At 50.1% G+C, this 17,045-nt stretch overlaps 1 protein-coding gene across 3 annotated transcripts; it reads left to right on the top strand.

Annotated features, from left to right (window-relative positions):
* The first annotated feature begins 52 nt into the window (after positions 1-52).
* LOC119709211 (ectonucleoside triphosphate diphosphohydrolase 2-like) lies at positions 53-15,459 on the top strand. Of its 3 annotated transcripts, none has more exons than XM_038156667.1 (9): positions 53-289; positions 2,327-2,444; positions 3,938-4,088; positions 4,879-5,011; positions 6,436-6,666; positions 9,001-9,273; positions 11,287-11,382; positions 12,385-12,516; positions 13,735-15,459. In XM_038156667.1, exons 1-9 carry the CDS (start codon positions 176-178, stop codon positions 13,960-13,962), a joined length of 1,476 nt encoding a protein of 491 aa, XP_038012595.1. In that variant the 5' UTR covers positions 53-175; the 3' UTR covers positions 13,963-15,459. The 3 variants fall into 3 exon arrangements, with proteins under 3 accessions (XP_038012595.1, XP_038012593.1, XP_038012594.1); XM_038156665.1 differs by having other exon boundaries at positions 56-289; positions 4,852-5,011; XM_038156666.1 differs by having other exon boundaries at positions 61-289; positions 4,852-5,011; positions 6,436-6,660.
* The last annotated feature ends 1,586 nt before the right edge of the window (positions 15,460-17,045 follow it).

Below are 17,045 nucleotides of genomic sequence, written 5' to 3'. Positions count from 1 at the left end.
GAGCTGCCTGACACATCACAGCCAGGCCCACGCGTCCCTGTGGTCCCTGTGGCTTGGGGCTGGGCTGAAGTCAGAGCCTGGCCCCGGCCACGCCTTTCTGCTCTTTTTAAAGGTTGTTGAAGCAGCCGGTTTGCTGCTGCACTGCTTCCTCTCTGGGGAAAGGAGAACGCTCTTCATGTCTTGGCGTGAGCTGCTGCCCCCCTGGCTGGTGATCGTAGCGGGACTGACTGGCATCGTGCTGCTCTGTGTCTCCACCAAAGATGTGCCTGTGGCTCCACTCAGGACCAAGGTAAGGGCTCTCCAGGGGGGAGTCAAGCAGCTAAGCTGGGCTGGTTTGTTGCTTTTGACATTATTTTATTATTGAGCTGCTTACAAACCGAGGAGGGCACTGGGACAAGACTGTGAGGACAGGTTGGCATCTTTCAACACACTGTAGGTTTTCAAACCAGAAACAAGCCCACCCCTTTGATTGCTCAGGGAATACAGGCTGGATATCGTCCATGGATCAGTGGAGATGCTCAGGGCAGGCTGAGGGGAGGCAGCCCATGGCAGGAGCTGCCCCAGAGCAACAAGGAACCAGTGGTGTCAGTGCAGGGAAGTGCTAGGTCCCTCTCAAAAGTAGGTAGGAATTTGCTCCTGAACTGCTGCTTCTGTTTTAAAAACAAATTGTCTTTCATGCCTTCTTCTCTTTGGTCCTATCTTGATTTCAATCAAAGAGCCAGTGTGCTCCTCACAGCTGGGTCAGGTCGGGGGGTTAATGCCCACCTGCTCTGTCTCTTGATGCTCCCGTTGCTGAGGTGAGCTCTGGGGCACACTATGGTTTCACCCAACAGAAGGAGACTATCCTGTGTGTTTAGAGATAGCACCCCTCCTCCATGTTCCTCTCAGAAACAAAACTGGATTAAAAACCCCTTCATTGCTCCATGTTCTGTCCTTTCCTGGTGTTGAGCTGGACATAAATGTGGTGATCCCTCCCCTTCTCCCTTGCGCTTCCAGCAGCAGCCTCTATTTTCTGAAGGAGGAAAAAAAAATCCATATTTCTCCACCAATGCCATTCCTTTCTTCCTCTTCTGCAGCAGCCAACATGTCCCTGCTAGAAATCCGAGCTGTCACTGGTGTGGGAGGGTGCCAGCAGGCTGGGGCAGGGAGCTCCAGCCTCCTTCCGCATTGCTGCTCCAGCCCAGCCCCAGCAGCCCCTGGCCTGGCTGCCAGGACTGGTGCAACTGGGAGCTCCAGGAGGGCAGCAGGCAGCTAGCCTCACTGAGAGCCTGCAGCCAGCTCAGTCTGGTGCTGAAACCCTTCTGGTGGCATTAACATCAACCTCTCAGGAGGTTTCTCCTCCGACTCAGTCACAGCTCTATTTGTGTGTGAGATCCAGCTTCAACCACGCACTACCCTGCAGCTCATGAGTTTCCTTCTTGTCTGTGTAGGAGATATCCCAAACTGGGGTCATGGAATAGGAGCAGAGGAGCCCCAGGCTAGCTCTGGAGCTATTTTTGGTGTGGGGACATCCAGAGGTGTGCTGCAGGGTAGTCCAGTGGCCTCCACTTGCTCATCCTCATGTACTGGGAGCAGCAAGGCTTGGTCAGCAGCAAACAGACAAACACTGGGGACAAAGAGACAGAGAGCCCTTGGCTTGGGCAATAGAGCTGCCAGGGGACAAGGGGCTGAGCTGGTCATGTCCACTGCTGCTGCTCTTCCTGCCAAGACGTCATCTCTGTCTCTGAGGGCTGCTGTGTGTTCAGCGTCTGTGCTGGTTGCTGCAGCTCCCACAGCTCTGCACACATCAGGTCGAACCTAGCCTGTGTCACACCATCACTGCAGTGGCACATCAAAGAGACACAGGAGTCCTGTGCTCCTTGGGACAAGTGAGCTGCAGCCCTCCAGTCCCTGCACAAAAGCCTGAGCAAACCAATCAGCAGCAGTTTGAGTCCCAGAATCCGTGGAGAACTCGTACAGTGCCATCTCCCACTGCTTTAGGACCTGTTTTTCCTGAGCTCCAGGTGGCTCAGCTCTCAGGGGAAGCCCTCTGCTTGGTTTCAGGAGCAGCTCCAGCACATGCTGATGCTGATGTAGGGCTGATGTATTTCTGGGCGTTTCTCCACTCCTGCTGTTCCTCATATATATTCAGAAATGCAGATGGTTCCCTGCAAATCCTCATCATCTTCTGGCTTCGCCTGCTCTTTGAATGTCACAAGCAAACTCCAACACTGCAGTGCAGGCCCAGGGCTCACCCAGAATACCTATATATGCTGGGTAACCCTACAATATCAGTCAGCACGCGTTCAATAGGGATTTTCAGTAGAATGTTCTGGGGTTTTTCCAGTATGGCATTGTTCTGGATGCTGGCCCATCCCGCACCATCCTGTTCATCTACCAGTGGACAACCACCAAGGCAAACAAGACCGGGGTGATCAGAGGGTGCAGTTCCTGTCCTGTGCAAGGTAAGGTGCCCATTTCCTGCTCAACAGTCTGTGAGACTGCTATGGGATGGATGGAAAAACAGAGACCTGTGCAAGGACCAGTGCCATAAATTCCTTGGCTCCTGCACCACCCAGCTGTGCATGAAAACGGTGAAGCACAAGTTGTTTATTTTCAGCATGGCTCTTCTCGACTGGGCAGATTTAGCCACACACAGCTGGACATCAGGCACTTGGCAGTAGCAGGTGTCAGGATTTTGGGGCTGCTGCAGGCAGGGAAGCAGGCAGAGAGGACGTGGCTTGTCTTGATGTCCACATGGATCAGTGGTAGAGCCAAGGTTGCTGGAGCTTCTCACCCAGGAGAGGCAGTGAACAGCAATGGAGACAAATCTGACTGCAGCATGACTCCTGGTATCTTCTGCCTCCTCCTGACTGTGCCCTGGGCAGTAAGTGGGGTAGCTCCAGGACCACAGAGCTGAAAAGACTCCAATCCCCTATATGGCATTTGATAGCACAACAGTGAGTTCAGCTTGCCTTTAGGTGTCCCATTTCAGAGAATTTGGGGGTTTTCCTCACAAATTTGAATCAGTTTGGCCCTGCCAATGCCAGCTGAGTGGGTTTCATGCATTAATGCATGGGGTTTTCCTTCCCTATCTCCTAATCTTGCTTTGATGTTAAAGCCTGGTTGCAGTGGGATGCTGGGAAGGACTGAGTCCTCAGCAGCAGTGTGCTGTGGGAGGCAGCTGCACAGCAAGCAGGGAACAGGGTTTGTGCCCTTGCAGGCTGTAAGCAACACAAATCACACACAGCAGATGCAAGAAGGGCTCCCTGAAACCTTGTTTGTGTCCCTCATTCAGTGGCTGGGTTAAGCAGCAGCTCTGTGAGGCAGTTTGCTGCCAGCCTCAGCACAAGAGGCCCAGGCAGATCTGGAGCCCAGGTGTGAGTGGCCCTGCCTGCATGGCAGCACCGCCACAGAGAGCAAAGCACCTGGTGAGGGAATCAGGAGGATGGGGAAGGGAGACTCTTCCTGGGTAGTAGTTCAAAATCAACCCCAAGACCCCATTGACTTGCTGGAAAAATGAGTCGAGGCTGGCACACAGCTTCCCTCTGCAGAGCCCTGCTTCCTCTAGGGCAGGGGTGTCTTCCTTGCCAGCAGGGGCTCGGTGGCTGGAAGACAGAGGTGACACATCAGCCCGTGTGTGTCCTTTGCTTATTTCTATAGCAACTAAAGCCACATTTCTTCCTCTGTGGGCTGAGACAGCCTCAGCTGTTGCAGCAGTCATGTGGCTGGTATAGATGTCTCAGCTGCAGAGCTAGGGTAGTCTTAGTGTAATTTGGGATTTCTATGCACATTTTGGTCCCATTTCCATATTTTAGCAGCATAAGAAGACCTCCTTCATTCCACCTGTGACAGGTTCTGTCTTAACCATGTCCTAGGATAGCAATCTCTGGGGTAAAAGCTCTAACAGTTCTCCCAAAACTTCCCTTAAAATTCCATTCTGTTCTGTGGTCCTCAGGTCCAGGAGTCTCCAGCTACTCAGATTCTCCTCAGAAAGCTGGGAAGAGCTTGGAGCCATGTTTGAACTGGGCCCAGAAGGAGATCCCAGCAGAGCAGCACAGCCAAACCCCCCTGTACTTGGGAGCCACTGCCAGCATGAGGCAGCTGAAGTGAGTGAATGTTGCAAACTCACAGCCAGAGATCAGCACACATCATGGGATCATTCTGTAACAGGCATCTCACCCTGTCTGCTCTGCAGGGTGAGCCATCCCTAATGTTAGCCAGGTAAACCTTCCCCAGGCCCCGAGGAGAGGAGCACGGCATGGCTGTGTCTCCATGTGTCGCCCCAGGAGCCATGAAGATGACAGTCCTGCAACTGCTACCAGGCGGCCAGTGTCTCCTTCACAATTACACTTTCACAATTAGTGCTTGGGAAAACACCCATCAGCCTGGAAGCTCAAGTGGTTTCAGTTTGTGTGACAGTCCACATGCGCTTGCAGGAGTGCTACTTGTCAGCACATTGGAAATGGTGGTGGGAAGGTTCACCTTATCACACACACTCTTGTGGACCCTCTTCTCAGTCATCACAAATTTGGGACCTTTATCTCCTTTTAGACACTGGGGAAAAGTAAGGTCTGGAGGGGACCAGGCCGGTGGGATAGGGCCAGAGGATTTCCTCAGTGACACAGGGAACAAAGGTCCTGAATTCTTAAACGGTGGCACAGTTGTTCAAACCAGCCCTCTGCTGTTCTTGCCCCCAGTGCCATGTGAGGGGAGAGGGAAGCAGCAGCAGGAGTGGGATTGTCACTGTGTCTCTGAGCTGCTGCCCAAAGTTGGGAGCACAGCAGAAGCCCTGCAGTGTGCCCCCACTGCAGGCAGCTCCTGGCAGGGTCCTGTAACATCAAATGTGCCTTCTTTTTCTTTTGTGTTTAGCCTCACCCATCCCATCCTCTCTGACAGTCTCCTTGCAGCTCTGACTGGCACCCTGAAGTCATCCCCCTTCAGCTTTCAAGGGGCACAAATCCTGTCCAGCGCAGAGGAAGAGGCATTCAATTGGGTTGCTGTTAACTATGTCCTGGAGAACTTCTTCAAGGTAAAAGATGATTCTCCCTGGGGCAACAGAGCTGGGCTGAGCAGCTCCTGTTAAGAGACAGCCACAGAGAAAAGTGGTGGGATGGGTAAACCCCTGTACTTAAAACAATGCTTCAGCACAACTTCCACTGCCTGTCAGAGGAGGCAGCTTAGATCCAGCACCAGCTGGTTGAGGTGAGGAGGTAAGGTCCTGGCACAGGGTGCCCAGAGCAGCTGGGGCCCCCCCATCCCCTCATGCCATGAAGTGCCCAAGGCCAGGTTGGATGGGGCTTGGAGCAGCCTGGGACAGTGGAAGGTGTCCCTGCCATGGCAAGGGGTTGGAATGAAGTGAGCTTTAATATTCCTCCCAACCCAAACCATTCTGTGGTTCCATGGTCATAACTGGGCTGAAGAACCAAATCTCTGCTCTGGCCTTCCATGAACACATCCATACGCTTGCCTTACCAGACATGGGGCTTTCTGGCCAGCATGTCCATGATGCTCACACAATGACCTTACATAGCCTGCCCATGGGGCATCCCCAAGAACCCCAGTGCAGCTGTAGCTCAGTGCCTCTGTCAAACAAGAGGTGCTGCTGTTTGTGGAGTGCTGTGGGATTGCCACTGGAGTCCAGCTGTCCCGTGGGGAGTCTTGTGGATGGTAGCGAAGCTGATTCTGCTGCTGCCAAAGCAAAAGCCTCTCTCAGTGAAATACCAGGGACGCCTGCTCTGTATTTAGAAGGCACTTGCTAAACAAAAAGAAAATAATTTCAGTTTTCTTGTTTCACCCATCACTTCTCAAGCCAAAGGGTCTCAAAAAGAACTCAGAGGGCAAGAGAAAGGTGAGTTAGACTGAGTTATTCCTCATCAGAGATGTGAAAAACAGCTCTGATAACCAGCAGCAAGCACAAACTGGTTAGGGAATTGTCAGCCCTGTCGACAGCTTCCTCCAGCCAGGCACAGTGTTTACCCCATGTGAACTCTCCTGCTGTGCTGCAAACTTCAGCATTGCCAAAGTCAGTTCTGCAGGACTGCAGGAGATGATGCCACAGAGTTCCTCTGACAGAGAGATCACTTTAGTGTCAGGGCAGCACTTGAAAGCCATATCTGCCCTCTTGGAAACGTTCCTGTCATTCCCCACCACCCTCTCCACCGTCCCCCTCTCCTGCCTGCTGGGACAACTGCCTAGTGCAGCCAGCCAGGCTGGGCAGCCCTGTTTGCCCTCACAGGCTGTGGGAAGGCTCTGTGCAGGTGGCAGTGCCTGTACACTGGCTCCTCTGTTCCCTCCAAAACCACTGGTTCAGCATCCTTGTCCTGTGGGCAAAAAAGCGTTGGGCTGTGGGCACTATCGAGCTGCTTTCTCTCTCTGTGCACCAATGCTGGCACTTGGCTCTGACTGAGATGGAGAATTCTCAAGGATTAACCTCTCTTGTTCTTTTTGGGTCAGTATGACTGGCAAGGACAGTTGGTACCCCCCAGGAAGGGGATGGCAGGAGTCCTGTCCGTGGGAAGAACCTCAGCACAGCTCACTTCTGAGCTGGAAGAGAAGCAGGCCCCAGAGGATGGAGTGAGGCTGCAGCTCTACGGGCAGACACGCAGGGTGCACACCCGCCAGTGCCCCTGCCACGGCTCGGAGCAGCTCCGCAGCAGGCTGCTCTCTCTGCTCATCCAGGTGAGTGTGAGTGTCTGCTCTCTCTGCTCTTGCAGGTGAGTGTGAGTGTCTGCTCTCTCTGCTCATCCAGGTGAGTGTGAGTGTCTGCTCTCTCTGCTCATCCAGGTGAGTGTGAGTGTCTGCTCTCTCTGCTCATCCAGGTGAGTGTCTGCTCTCTCTGCTCATCCAGGTGAGGGTGAGTGTCTGCTCTCTGTGCTCATCCAGGTGAGGGTGAGTGTCTGCTCTCTCTGCTCATCCAGGTGAGTGTCTGCTCTCTGTGCTCATGCAGGTGAGTGTGAGTGTCTGCTCTCTGTGCTCATCCAGGTGAGTGTGAGTGTCTGCTCTCTGTGCTCATGCAGGTGAGGGTGAGTGTCTGCTCTCTGTGCTCATCCAGGTGAGTGTGAGTGTCTGCTCTCTCTGCTCATCCAGGTGAGTGTGAGTGTCTGCTCTCTCTGCTCATCCAGGTGAGTGTGAGTGTCTGCTCTCTCTGCTCATCCAGGTGAGTGTGAGTGTCTGCTCTCTGTGCTCATCCAGGTGAGTGTCTGCTCTCTGTGCTCATGCAGGTGAGTGTGAGTGTCTGCTCTCTGTGCTCATCCAGGTGAGTGTGAGTGTCTGCTCTCTCTGCTCATCCAGGTGAGTGTCTGCTCTCTGTGCTCATCCAGGTGAGTGTGAGTGTCTGCTCTCTCTGCTCATGCAGGTGAGTGTGAGTGTCTGCTCTCTGTGCTCATCCAGGTGAGTGTGAGTGTCTGCTCTCTCTGCTCATCCAGGTGAGTGTGAGTGTCTGCTCTCTGTGCTCATCCAGGTGAGTGTGAGTGTCTGCTCTCTGTGCTCATGCAGGTGAGTGTGAGTGTCTGCTCTCTCTGCTCATGCAGGTGAGTGTGAGTGTCTGCTCTCTGTGCTCATCCAGGTGAGTGTGAGTGTCTGCTCTCTCTGCTCATGCAGGTGAGTGTGAGTGTCTGCTCTCTGTGCTCATCCAGGTGAGTGTGAGTGTCTGCTCTCTCTGCTCATCCAGGTGAGTGTGAGTGTCTGCTCTCTGTGCTCATCCAGGTGAGTGTGAGTGTCTGCTCTCTGTGCTCATCCAGGTGAGTGTGAGTGTCTGCTCTCTGTGCTCATGCAGGTGAGTGTCTGCTCTCTGTGCTCATCCAGGTGAGTGTGAGTGTCTGCTCTCTGTGCTCATCCAGGTGAGTGTGAGTGTCTGCTCTCTGTGCTCATGCAGGTGAGTGTGAGTGTCTGCTCTCTCTGCTCATGCAGGTGAGTGTGAGTGTCTGCTCTCTGTGCTCATCCAGGTGAGTGTGAGTGTCTGCTCTCTGTGCTCATGCAGGTGAGTGTCTGCTCAGGGGCACAACACCACCACATGGCAGCTGCACAAGGTGTGGAAATGGACAAAGTGTCGATCACTTTAAAGTCAATGGATGTTTCCATATATTAGAAAAACCCAGTGCATTTGTAAAACTTTCTCTCCCTCCAAGCAGACACACAGGCACCAGTTCAAGGGCTTCCTACTTACGGGTTCTATTTGGCTCCTACTTAACACACACAAGCAAAAAATTGCTCTTCAGAGGTGTCAACATCACCTTCAGGGTGAGGAGAGGCAGGGCTTGCCTTGGCTCCTAGGAACTGCACCTCCATCATTGAATGGGAGCACCCAGGAACCAACTTGGACCTTCCTTTTGGGGTATTTCCTTTGCTGACTTTAACCCTGCAGCATCTTTAAAAGAGCAGTATTGCATTTTGAAAACATGCCAGTGTTTTGATTCTTCCAAACTTTATTTCACTTGGGGAATGGGGTGGAGGAAAGTAGTAGTAGAGGATGGTACAAACTCAAGAATCACCACAGTCCTCATCAAAACTGTGTTTTTCAGGAATTAACTGCTCCCTGCCCATTCACTTTTCTATAAACCTGACCTGCTCTTATTTAAGACCTGAATGTCACACATTGAACACCAACTTCACCACAGTTATAGTGCTAAATTGCTGGAGATATGAACCACTGATTCTGGTGGGGCTGAACCATATTGAAGGCAGATCAGAACAGCCTCCTTCTTGCAACTAGAAAGAGCACAGGATGCATGAAATTGTATTTGTGCTCTAAGGGAGGGTGGTAGGGCTGGGACTCATCACCTCTCAGCAGGTCCAGTTACTGGCCCTGAGCTCAGCAGGAGCTGGGACCTGGCTGGGCCTCATGGTTGACTGAATGCCATAAGATTTGGCAAAGCTTTCACAGTCTCCCTGCTCAATCTCAGGACTGCGGTGCTTGGGGAAAGCTGTTCCTAACCATGTTACAGTCTGTCTTCCTGTGTGAAGCCCTGGAATGCCAATGTCCTCTGTTGCTCCTCTGTCCTTGTTTTATTCTGCCTCCAGGATCAGAGAAGTGCTAAAACCGTGTCCAATCCCTGCTGGCCCCTCACCTACTCCCAGGAAGTGCAGTGGCAGTCGGTGCATGCCGGGCCTTGTGCTGCCAGTGATGACACATGGGACATCCCTGGCCCCAAGGAGGTCTTCAACATCACGGGCTCCAGCAATCCCATAGCCTGCATGAACCTTGTGCAGAGCCTGCTCAACTCTTCCTCTTCCTGCAGCTTCTTCAAGCACTCTCTCAGCAGTGGTCTCAAGCCCCTTCAGACCAGGCTTCTGGTGAGTTCTCATTTACACTGGGGTAAGCAACTGGCATGAGGAACCCATGAAATGGGACCAGTTTGACCATTAATAAATACAGTGGGAACATCCAGACCATGACACTCCTGCCCTCTCCCCCTCATTGCCACACAGCAGTTCAAACATGGGCCACTGGCTTCCCACAGGGACTGTGAGGGAGCTTTTTTTCATCTATGTCTCCTCAATGTCTGCTGCTGAGACCAACTCTAAGGCTCCATGGAGCCAGCAGGGATGGGACAGTCAGGAGCTGTGTGCTGAGCAGGTCTTCCCTCACCAGGTCTGTAAAGCTGGAGATCCTCTGCCCCTCTCTTAGCAAACGTCTCATCATGCTGCACCACAAGCACCCTTCTGCCTGAGAACCTGGGCTCAGTGGCCAAAGTCATTGGATTGTTAAGCCAGGAGTAGCTCAAGATCCCAGGACAAGCTGAGGGCGTTTCCAGGGAGGGTAACTATGGAAATTTCCCCAGCTCCCTGCTCCTGAGTCTCCCACAGACATGGTGCCAAGGTGCATTGGGATCATCTCTCAGTCCTGAGCACTGGTGAGGTTGCACCATGAATACTGTGCTCAGTTTTGGGCCCCTCGCTGCAAGAAGGACATTGAGGGGCTGGAGCGTGTCCAGGGAAGGGAACAGAGCTGGGGAAGGGGCTGGAGCCCCAGGAGAGGCTGAGGGAGCTGGAAAGGGGCTCAGCCTGGAGCAAAGGAGGCTCAGGGGGGACCTTGTGGCTCTGCACAGCTCCTGACAGGAGGGGACAGCCAGGGGGGTCAGGCTCTACTGCCAGGGAACAGGGACAGGAGGAGAGGGAATGGCCTCAAGCTGTGCTAAAAGAGGTTTAGACTGGATATTAGGGAAAATACCTTCACCAAAAGGGTTGTCAAGCCCTGGCGTGGGCTGCCCAGGGCAGTGGTGGAATCACCATCCCTGGAGGGATTTAAAAGCTGTGTGGGATGTGGCACTTGGGAACATTGTCTACTGAAACATAAACTTTAAAACTTTAAAGATTTTAGAGAAGCTAAGATTTTAGTTTGAGATAAGCTTTGTTGAAGCTAATTAAAACAAATAGGTAGGTCTTGATGAAGTTAAGAGTTAGTAGTTAACTAATAATTGATTGCTTGTCAACATAATGTTTGGTTAGCTGGGTTTATAATGAAGAATATAGAAACTGACAAATAGCTTTGAGGAACATAAGACAATTGTGGGCCTCCTCTGCTCTGAAACCAACTGAAGACAAGGAATGGGAGTTCTTCCAAGGGTTCATTTGTCATATTTGCATTGAAAAGGTAGAAAGGTCAGAACGAGGAAGACTACATTTACTTCTTCATTTTGGGACCCCTCCCCATGTAAGCAACCACCGACCCGTTTCAAGGAACACTGCGCATGCTTAATAGCTTTTGAACTAATTACCATACGAAGCGGGGAATGGCATGTACCAAAATCATGAATATGTATTTGTATTTTGGGTATTCAATACTTGCATAGATAAAAGAGCTCTGCAATCACCTGTAAATGGCAGTGTGTATTTGGGAGCTATCCCACACGCTGCCGGCGTCGTAATAAACATACACTTTCTAACTTTAAACTGTTAGAGAGTTTTTGTCCATCACAGTTGGATATCGGTATTAGATCAATATCCATATTTTAATAAATCATTACTGGTGGGCTTGGCAATACTGGGTTAATGGTTGAACTTGATTTTAGACATCTTCTGCAACCAATACGATTTTTTGATTCTATGACAAATCTACTTATCCAGCCAGGGCCAGGAAGGCTGCTGGATGGATGCTGGGAACAGACCCATTTCCATCTCCAGACAGCAGCAGCTCTGCTCATGTCCCTTGAGCCCTTCCAAGGCACTGGAACCAACCCTGCACACCAAGGGCATCCTGGCAATGCTCAGCCACTGCCCCTCACTTCCCTAGGGGCAATTTCTGGTGTGCAGTGCAAGGACACAGAGCACAGTCCCACCTGATGATTTTTTCTGCTGCTGTTGTAGGTGGTTTCTGAGGCCATGGACTTCATGAGAGGAACTGCACCTTCTCCTGACTTGGGTCAGGCTGTCCAGAGGCTGTGTGGGATGTCTGTCAAAGAGGTAACTGTGGAGTAACTCGGTGTGCAGGGAGAGTGGGAAGCAAGGAACAGTTTGTTGCAAAAGCCCACAGGGCTCAGACTGACAGAGCTGTAACTTACTGGCTCCCTCAGGGAAACATTTGGATTTGTCTGGATTTCGTGGGTTTTAGTTTTTCGTGGGGCTTTTCTTTGGGTTTTTTGTTTTGTTTTGTTTTGTTTTTTACTTTGAGGAAACAGGCTCCACTTATTTTCCTTCCTCTCAAATGCCAGCTGCTGCTGGTAACACCTGGACCTAATTAAATGAAAAGCCACAAATACCTTTTACAGTATTTTAAGGAGTAAACAGGAAGGTTGTCTATTCACTCCTGCACATCACCTTGGTCTTTCTGTTATCCTTCTGTCCTTAAGTGCAAGGGACACATCCACTCGGACTCCAGGGTTGCTCTGATTTCACCTGGGCCCATGGAGCTCAAGCCAGAGGGAGTTTGTCACTTCTTTCCCTGAGTTGGTGGTTATGAGGTCACTCTCATTTGCATTTACACTGATAGAGCATCCACAGTAACATTCAAATGGGGCAATTTCTCCAGGGTTTGTTAATGAGCCATAAGCAGTCCCCTAAAGCATTCTCTTCTGGAAGGAGGAGAAAGATCCCAATGTTCCAGTTGGGAGAAAGGCTGCAGCATCAGCTTAACCTAATTAGAGAGCAGGGAATCAATCCTACCAAGCACTTCACCAGCAAGGCAACCTGGCTGTCAGTCCTGCTGCTCTCGGGTCTGGCTGAGTAAGATGGGAACAAAGTACCAGATGCCACGGATTTCTACCCCACAGCCCAGTGAGTGCAGGAAATGTGGTTTCAGTCTGCATAGGACATGAACCTCTCCTCCAGTCCCACAGTCAGTTTCAGAACAGGAAAGGAGAGGCTGTAGCAGGCCTGAAATTCATCTACTGAGTATTTACTTCTTTTATTTTTCTCTCCCATATTCTTTTTTTTTTTTTTTCTTTTTTCCTCTGGAAATGGCACCAGCTGATTAGGGAGTCCCAAGCAAGCCTGGATACACTTGTTGATTACTGCACTGTGTCTGCCTTCATCTTCCATCTCAGTACAAGAGGATACACACTTGACTTTGACCGGCCTGCTTGGACTGCCTTCCAGAAGGTCAGTTCCTACAGCACAGTCTTCCCAGTGACCAGGAGGGCTGGTCCCAGTGCAGCCAGCCTGTTCCCACACTGACAAGCCCTAACCAGCTGGCTTCTTCAGCAGGACAGTTTTGTAAAATGGAATTCACAGTTGTGATAAACAAGAAAACCAGTGTCAAAGAGCCAGAGATGATACTTGTCCTCTCTGAAAAACACATGGGTCAAAAATCTTCTCTGGATCAGCACCATCTTTAGAAATCTGTGTTGACAGGGAAGGAAGTACAGCATGATCTCCACTTAATGCTAAGGACAAGCTGCTGGTAACATTTCCTGAGCCAAAAGGTGCTTCCCTACCTTTATGCAACCACCTTTATACTCATGAGGGTTGATAAATACCTTATCATCATAGAATCCTAGACTGGTTTTGGATTGGAAGGAAACTCAAAGCTCCTCTCATTTCACCCCCTGCCATGGGCAGGGACACCTTCCACTATCCCAGGTTGCTCCAAGCCCCAATGACCAACCTGACCTTGGACACTTCAGAGATCCAGGGGCAGCCACAGCTGCTCTGGGCACCCTGTGCCAGGGCCTCATCACCCTCCCAGAGAAGAATTTCTTCCTAATATCTAACAATCTAACCTACTCTGTAATAAGATCTGAATTGCTCCAGGATCTGGAGGCTCTAAGGACAAGTCATTCCCTTCACAAAAGAAAAGAAAGCCTGTTCCCAGACCTCTTTATAACAGACAATCACACCCATGGTCCCACTGAGCAGGGCCAAGTAATAACCATCAGATAAGGCAAGGTAATGAGGCAGGTCCAGGACCCCCAGGGAGCCCAGCCTGGAAAGACAGAAACAAGCAACCTAAACCATAGGTCTGAGGTTCAACCAGGGCCAGAGAGACAGCTACACACAATACAGACTTGAGATCCACTAGAAAAACCCATCAGTAAGCAGAGAACAGCGCTCCCCTACAGCACAGCTCAGGAGAGAGGGGGCTGCCCAGGCCAGAGTTTACATGGAGCGCCCGTGCCCGTGGGCAGAGGTGTGGGTGGAAGTGCCATTAAGGCCTGTTGGTGTACTCAGGGCACTCGGAGTGGGATAGCTCCTCATTGCAAGCCAAATCCTTGGATCAGCCTCAGATAATACATACAAAGCCTTGGGCCCATGCACAGAAACACAACTGGGGTCCAGGCCATCTCCTTCTCTTCTGACCTCTCCTTTTTATTTCAATAGATGGGTGATAGATCATCTGGCTGGACTCTTGGGTACCTGCTGAGTCTGACCAGCACCATCCCCCAGGACAGCCCAAGCTTCCTCAAGGGGATCGAGCCGGGGGTCTGGTCCTTGCTCCTGATCCTCTTCGTGGTGCTGCTCATGGGCTCCTTCATGCGCATCTCGTACCGAGTGATGGCCAAGGAGAGCAGCTCCAGCCACAGGAACAGCAGCGTTTTCGAAGACTGACGGTTTTCTGTGACTCAAGACTCTTGTCAGAGCACAGCGAACGGGGTCCAGACAGCAATCACAGAGGTGTAAGTCACTGGAGGATGCAAGTGATTTTCCTGCAGGGCTCCCAGCAACTTGCTGGTACTTGCACTACTGTACTTTGAGACAATGGATCCTGCTCCACAGGAAATCTGTGATTCCTGGTGGATGGCAAGCTATTCATTCTCCAAACAAGAACAGCCAGCATGGCTCTTCCTTGGGCTACAGCTGGGATTACTCATGTCAGACATGAAATGATGCCTCTGAGCAGGCAGGCCCTGAGCTGTTGTGAAACTAATATTGTATAATCCTGTCAAATCACAAGAGGTGGTGTCTGAAAAATGTGCTCTGTCCTCTTCTGTGGCCTCTCAAAAGATGATACCTGCAGTATTGCCATTAGTGAAGACTGGAAGGACATTAAAACACAGTCAGAATATAAGAGCCAACTGCTTCCATGCTCTAGGGAAAATGCAGGTATTTTCTGCCTGTTCTGTCTGTGCTTTCATGTCAGTGGTGATAGCCACGTCTCCCTTCCAATGAACGCTCCTTGCTGACCAGGAATCCTTCAAAACCAATCCTCCTTAGGCTTGGCCTCTACAAAATGTGCAGAGGATCAAAGGAGAAACAAAGGGCACAGACGCACAGCTGAGTTTTTGTCTCTCAGCTGAGTCACGGCCACACAGGCTTAAAATTGCCAATTTAAACTCTTTAGCAAGGACTCAAATGAACACATTTAATTTCACATTTGCTAAAGCTGGGCTCATGCTGGGCTGAGGTTCATCTGTTTGTTCATTTGCACTGACCTGCTTCTCTTGGTGACTCTGGAAGTGTCTCAGCTGACACTGCCCTTGAGACCAGAGCAGACTCAGGAACAGAAGCTTTCCTAATTGTCACTTTCATATTTCACCATGACCAGAGTTACTTTATGATCTAATAATCAAGATTCCCCTGAGACCTGGGAGTCATTCCAGCTCCTCTGGTCTGTTCTGCACGTCTGCAAGATGAGGTGCTGCACAAATTCTGAGTTACTGTGAAGAAAAGGGATCGATTCACAAGCACTGTCCTTTGACTAAGCCATTTAGAGCTCACTTCTCAACTGCTGCAGAGACTTAAAACACACAGACTGTCAAGAGCCTCAGGGACCGAGTGTCTCCAAGGCTTTTCAGACCACTTTAAACAGAAATGTAAATGCTCACAGAAACAGTGGTGAGCCTTACAGGATGTTTAAAGCTACCATGGCACATAAATCCTTTCAAATCTGATTATTCATCCCTTGTGCTCCCAACTGATAATATAGGACACACACCCCATAATATTGGGGTATTCATGCATTTTCAGGCCAATTAATGAAGGTTTGGAACCTGCCAGTCAAGTTTAGAGGGCTGTGGAAACAGACTTAAGCTTCATATTCATTTCTTTGAGTTGCACGTTAGATATTTTTAATTGTATCATGTCATTAAAGATGTTTTAATAGACTGTCTGTGTTATTCTTGGCAAGAGATCAAAGCAGGGGGGTTATTGTGAACACAGTGTTTCAGTGAGCAGGATGGGGGTGCTGCTGCTGCCTCTACTCGAGTGTTTTGCTGTGTACTTTTGGGGTACACAATGAGAACCCCTGAAGGCACTTTCTTTCCAGTGAAAGAAAAAGATTTCAGATAACCCAACTGCTGGTATTTAGTTGATGAGAGACATGCCTACACCTTTTGATGTGTTCTTTGCTCAAACCATCTGAAGAAGGTAGGAGGCATCCTGGCAAGGTGGCGTAGAAAAACAAAGAGGTTATCATGGAGTCAGCAATATCAGGGAAATTCCTGAGACTTCATTCATCCTGCACCTGGAAATGCAATCCTTTCACAGAGCTCTGGCTCGGTGACCTGACAGCATAGGGGTGAGCTCTGGGATTCCTGGCTCAGATTTGGAACCTACTGAGGAAGAATCCTCCCACTGTCAGAAATGGAAAGAAGCCAGCAAGATGCCAGGAACTCCTGGACTCCAGGTGCTCTGGCTTGTCAGTCACTGCACCTTCTTGAATTGGAATAGATCACAGGGTCCAAGAGAAAAGGATATCAGCCACAACTTCCCCAAGCTCTTGTTTAGAAGCTTTGGGACTTCCACACAGATAATAAGTGAGTAATTAGGCAACGAGCTCAGCGTGGCCTCCTGACACTTCACTTTTGCCTTGCACATGCCACTGAATTAAATCCCTGCCCCTTGAGCCACCCTGACAATGAACACTGCTCTGCCATGCAGAAACCCACAACCACTTCTTTTTCTGACAGATAAAAACATTTACAGATGTTTTTACTAGATGATAAGATAGACTGGGATTTTAAAACTGGTGTTTTGGTAATAAAAAGGCATAAAATAACAAAATGGGGAACCCCTGAGAAGAAAGGAGACTAATACTGGTAACATATTCCTTCCTCCCAGCTATCTATAGAGCAGCTTGTTCATGTCAGCCCCACAATAAGTTTGCAGAATAAATCCCCAGATTGCCTGGACAGCCGAAATCTACTTAAAAGGAGATTCTAGATGAACTCACTCACTTTGAAACAAAGATGCTTGCAGGCTTTGGTTACAATTCAACTGTGGAAATGATAAATAATGAGGATTTTCTAACTGTCTGTAAATTCTTTATGTTTATATACAGGGCCCTCACCTCTCACTCAGGCTGAACCATGGCAGAGATCTTCTGGCAGATAATAAAGTCTGCTCATGTGCAACTGCAGTTCTGCTGCTGTCAGCAAATACCAATAAGAAGGAAATTAAAAGTATTAGATAAAGAAAATTGACACCAGAAAGCACCTTCTCTATTTTGGCTTCAGACACACAACGGGGTGACTGCTGGCTGTTAGGGCTTATCTGTCACTTAGGCATGCCAAAGCACCATGGATTCTCAACCAGTACATCCCATCTGAGTTGTCCCAACGAATTCCCATGAATATTGGGGGAAATAGTTTGTTGCCTGCAGTTCCCCTCTGCAGTACCCACAGGGCCTGAGTTGTTTCTTTCTTCCCATTTTGACATACCCAGGCTCCCTGGGGTAGGAGAGACCCAAGTTG

The sequence above is a fragment of the Motacilla alba genome, chromosome 17 (genome assembly GCF_015832195.1).
Source record: "Motacilla alba alba isolate MOTALB_02 chromosome 17, Motacilla_alba_V1.0_pri, whole genome shotgun sequence".
NCBI lineage: Eukaryota > Metazoa > Chordata > Aves > Passeriformes > Motacillidae > Motacilla > Motacilla alba.
The sequence above is the reverse complement of the archived record's forward strand: the minus strand, read 5'-3'. Positions and strand labels throughout refer to the sequence as shown.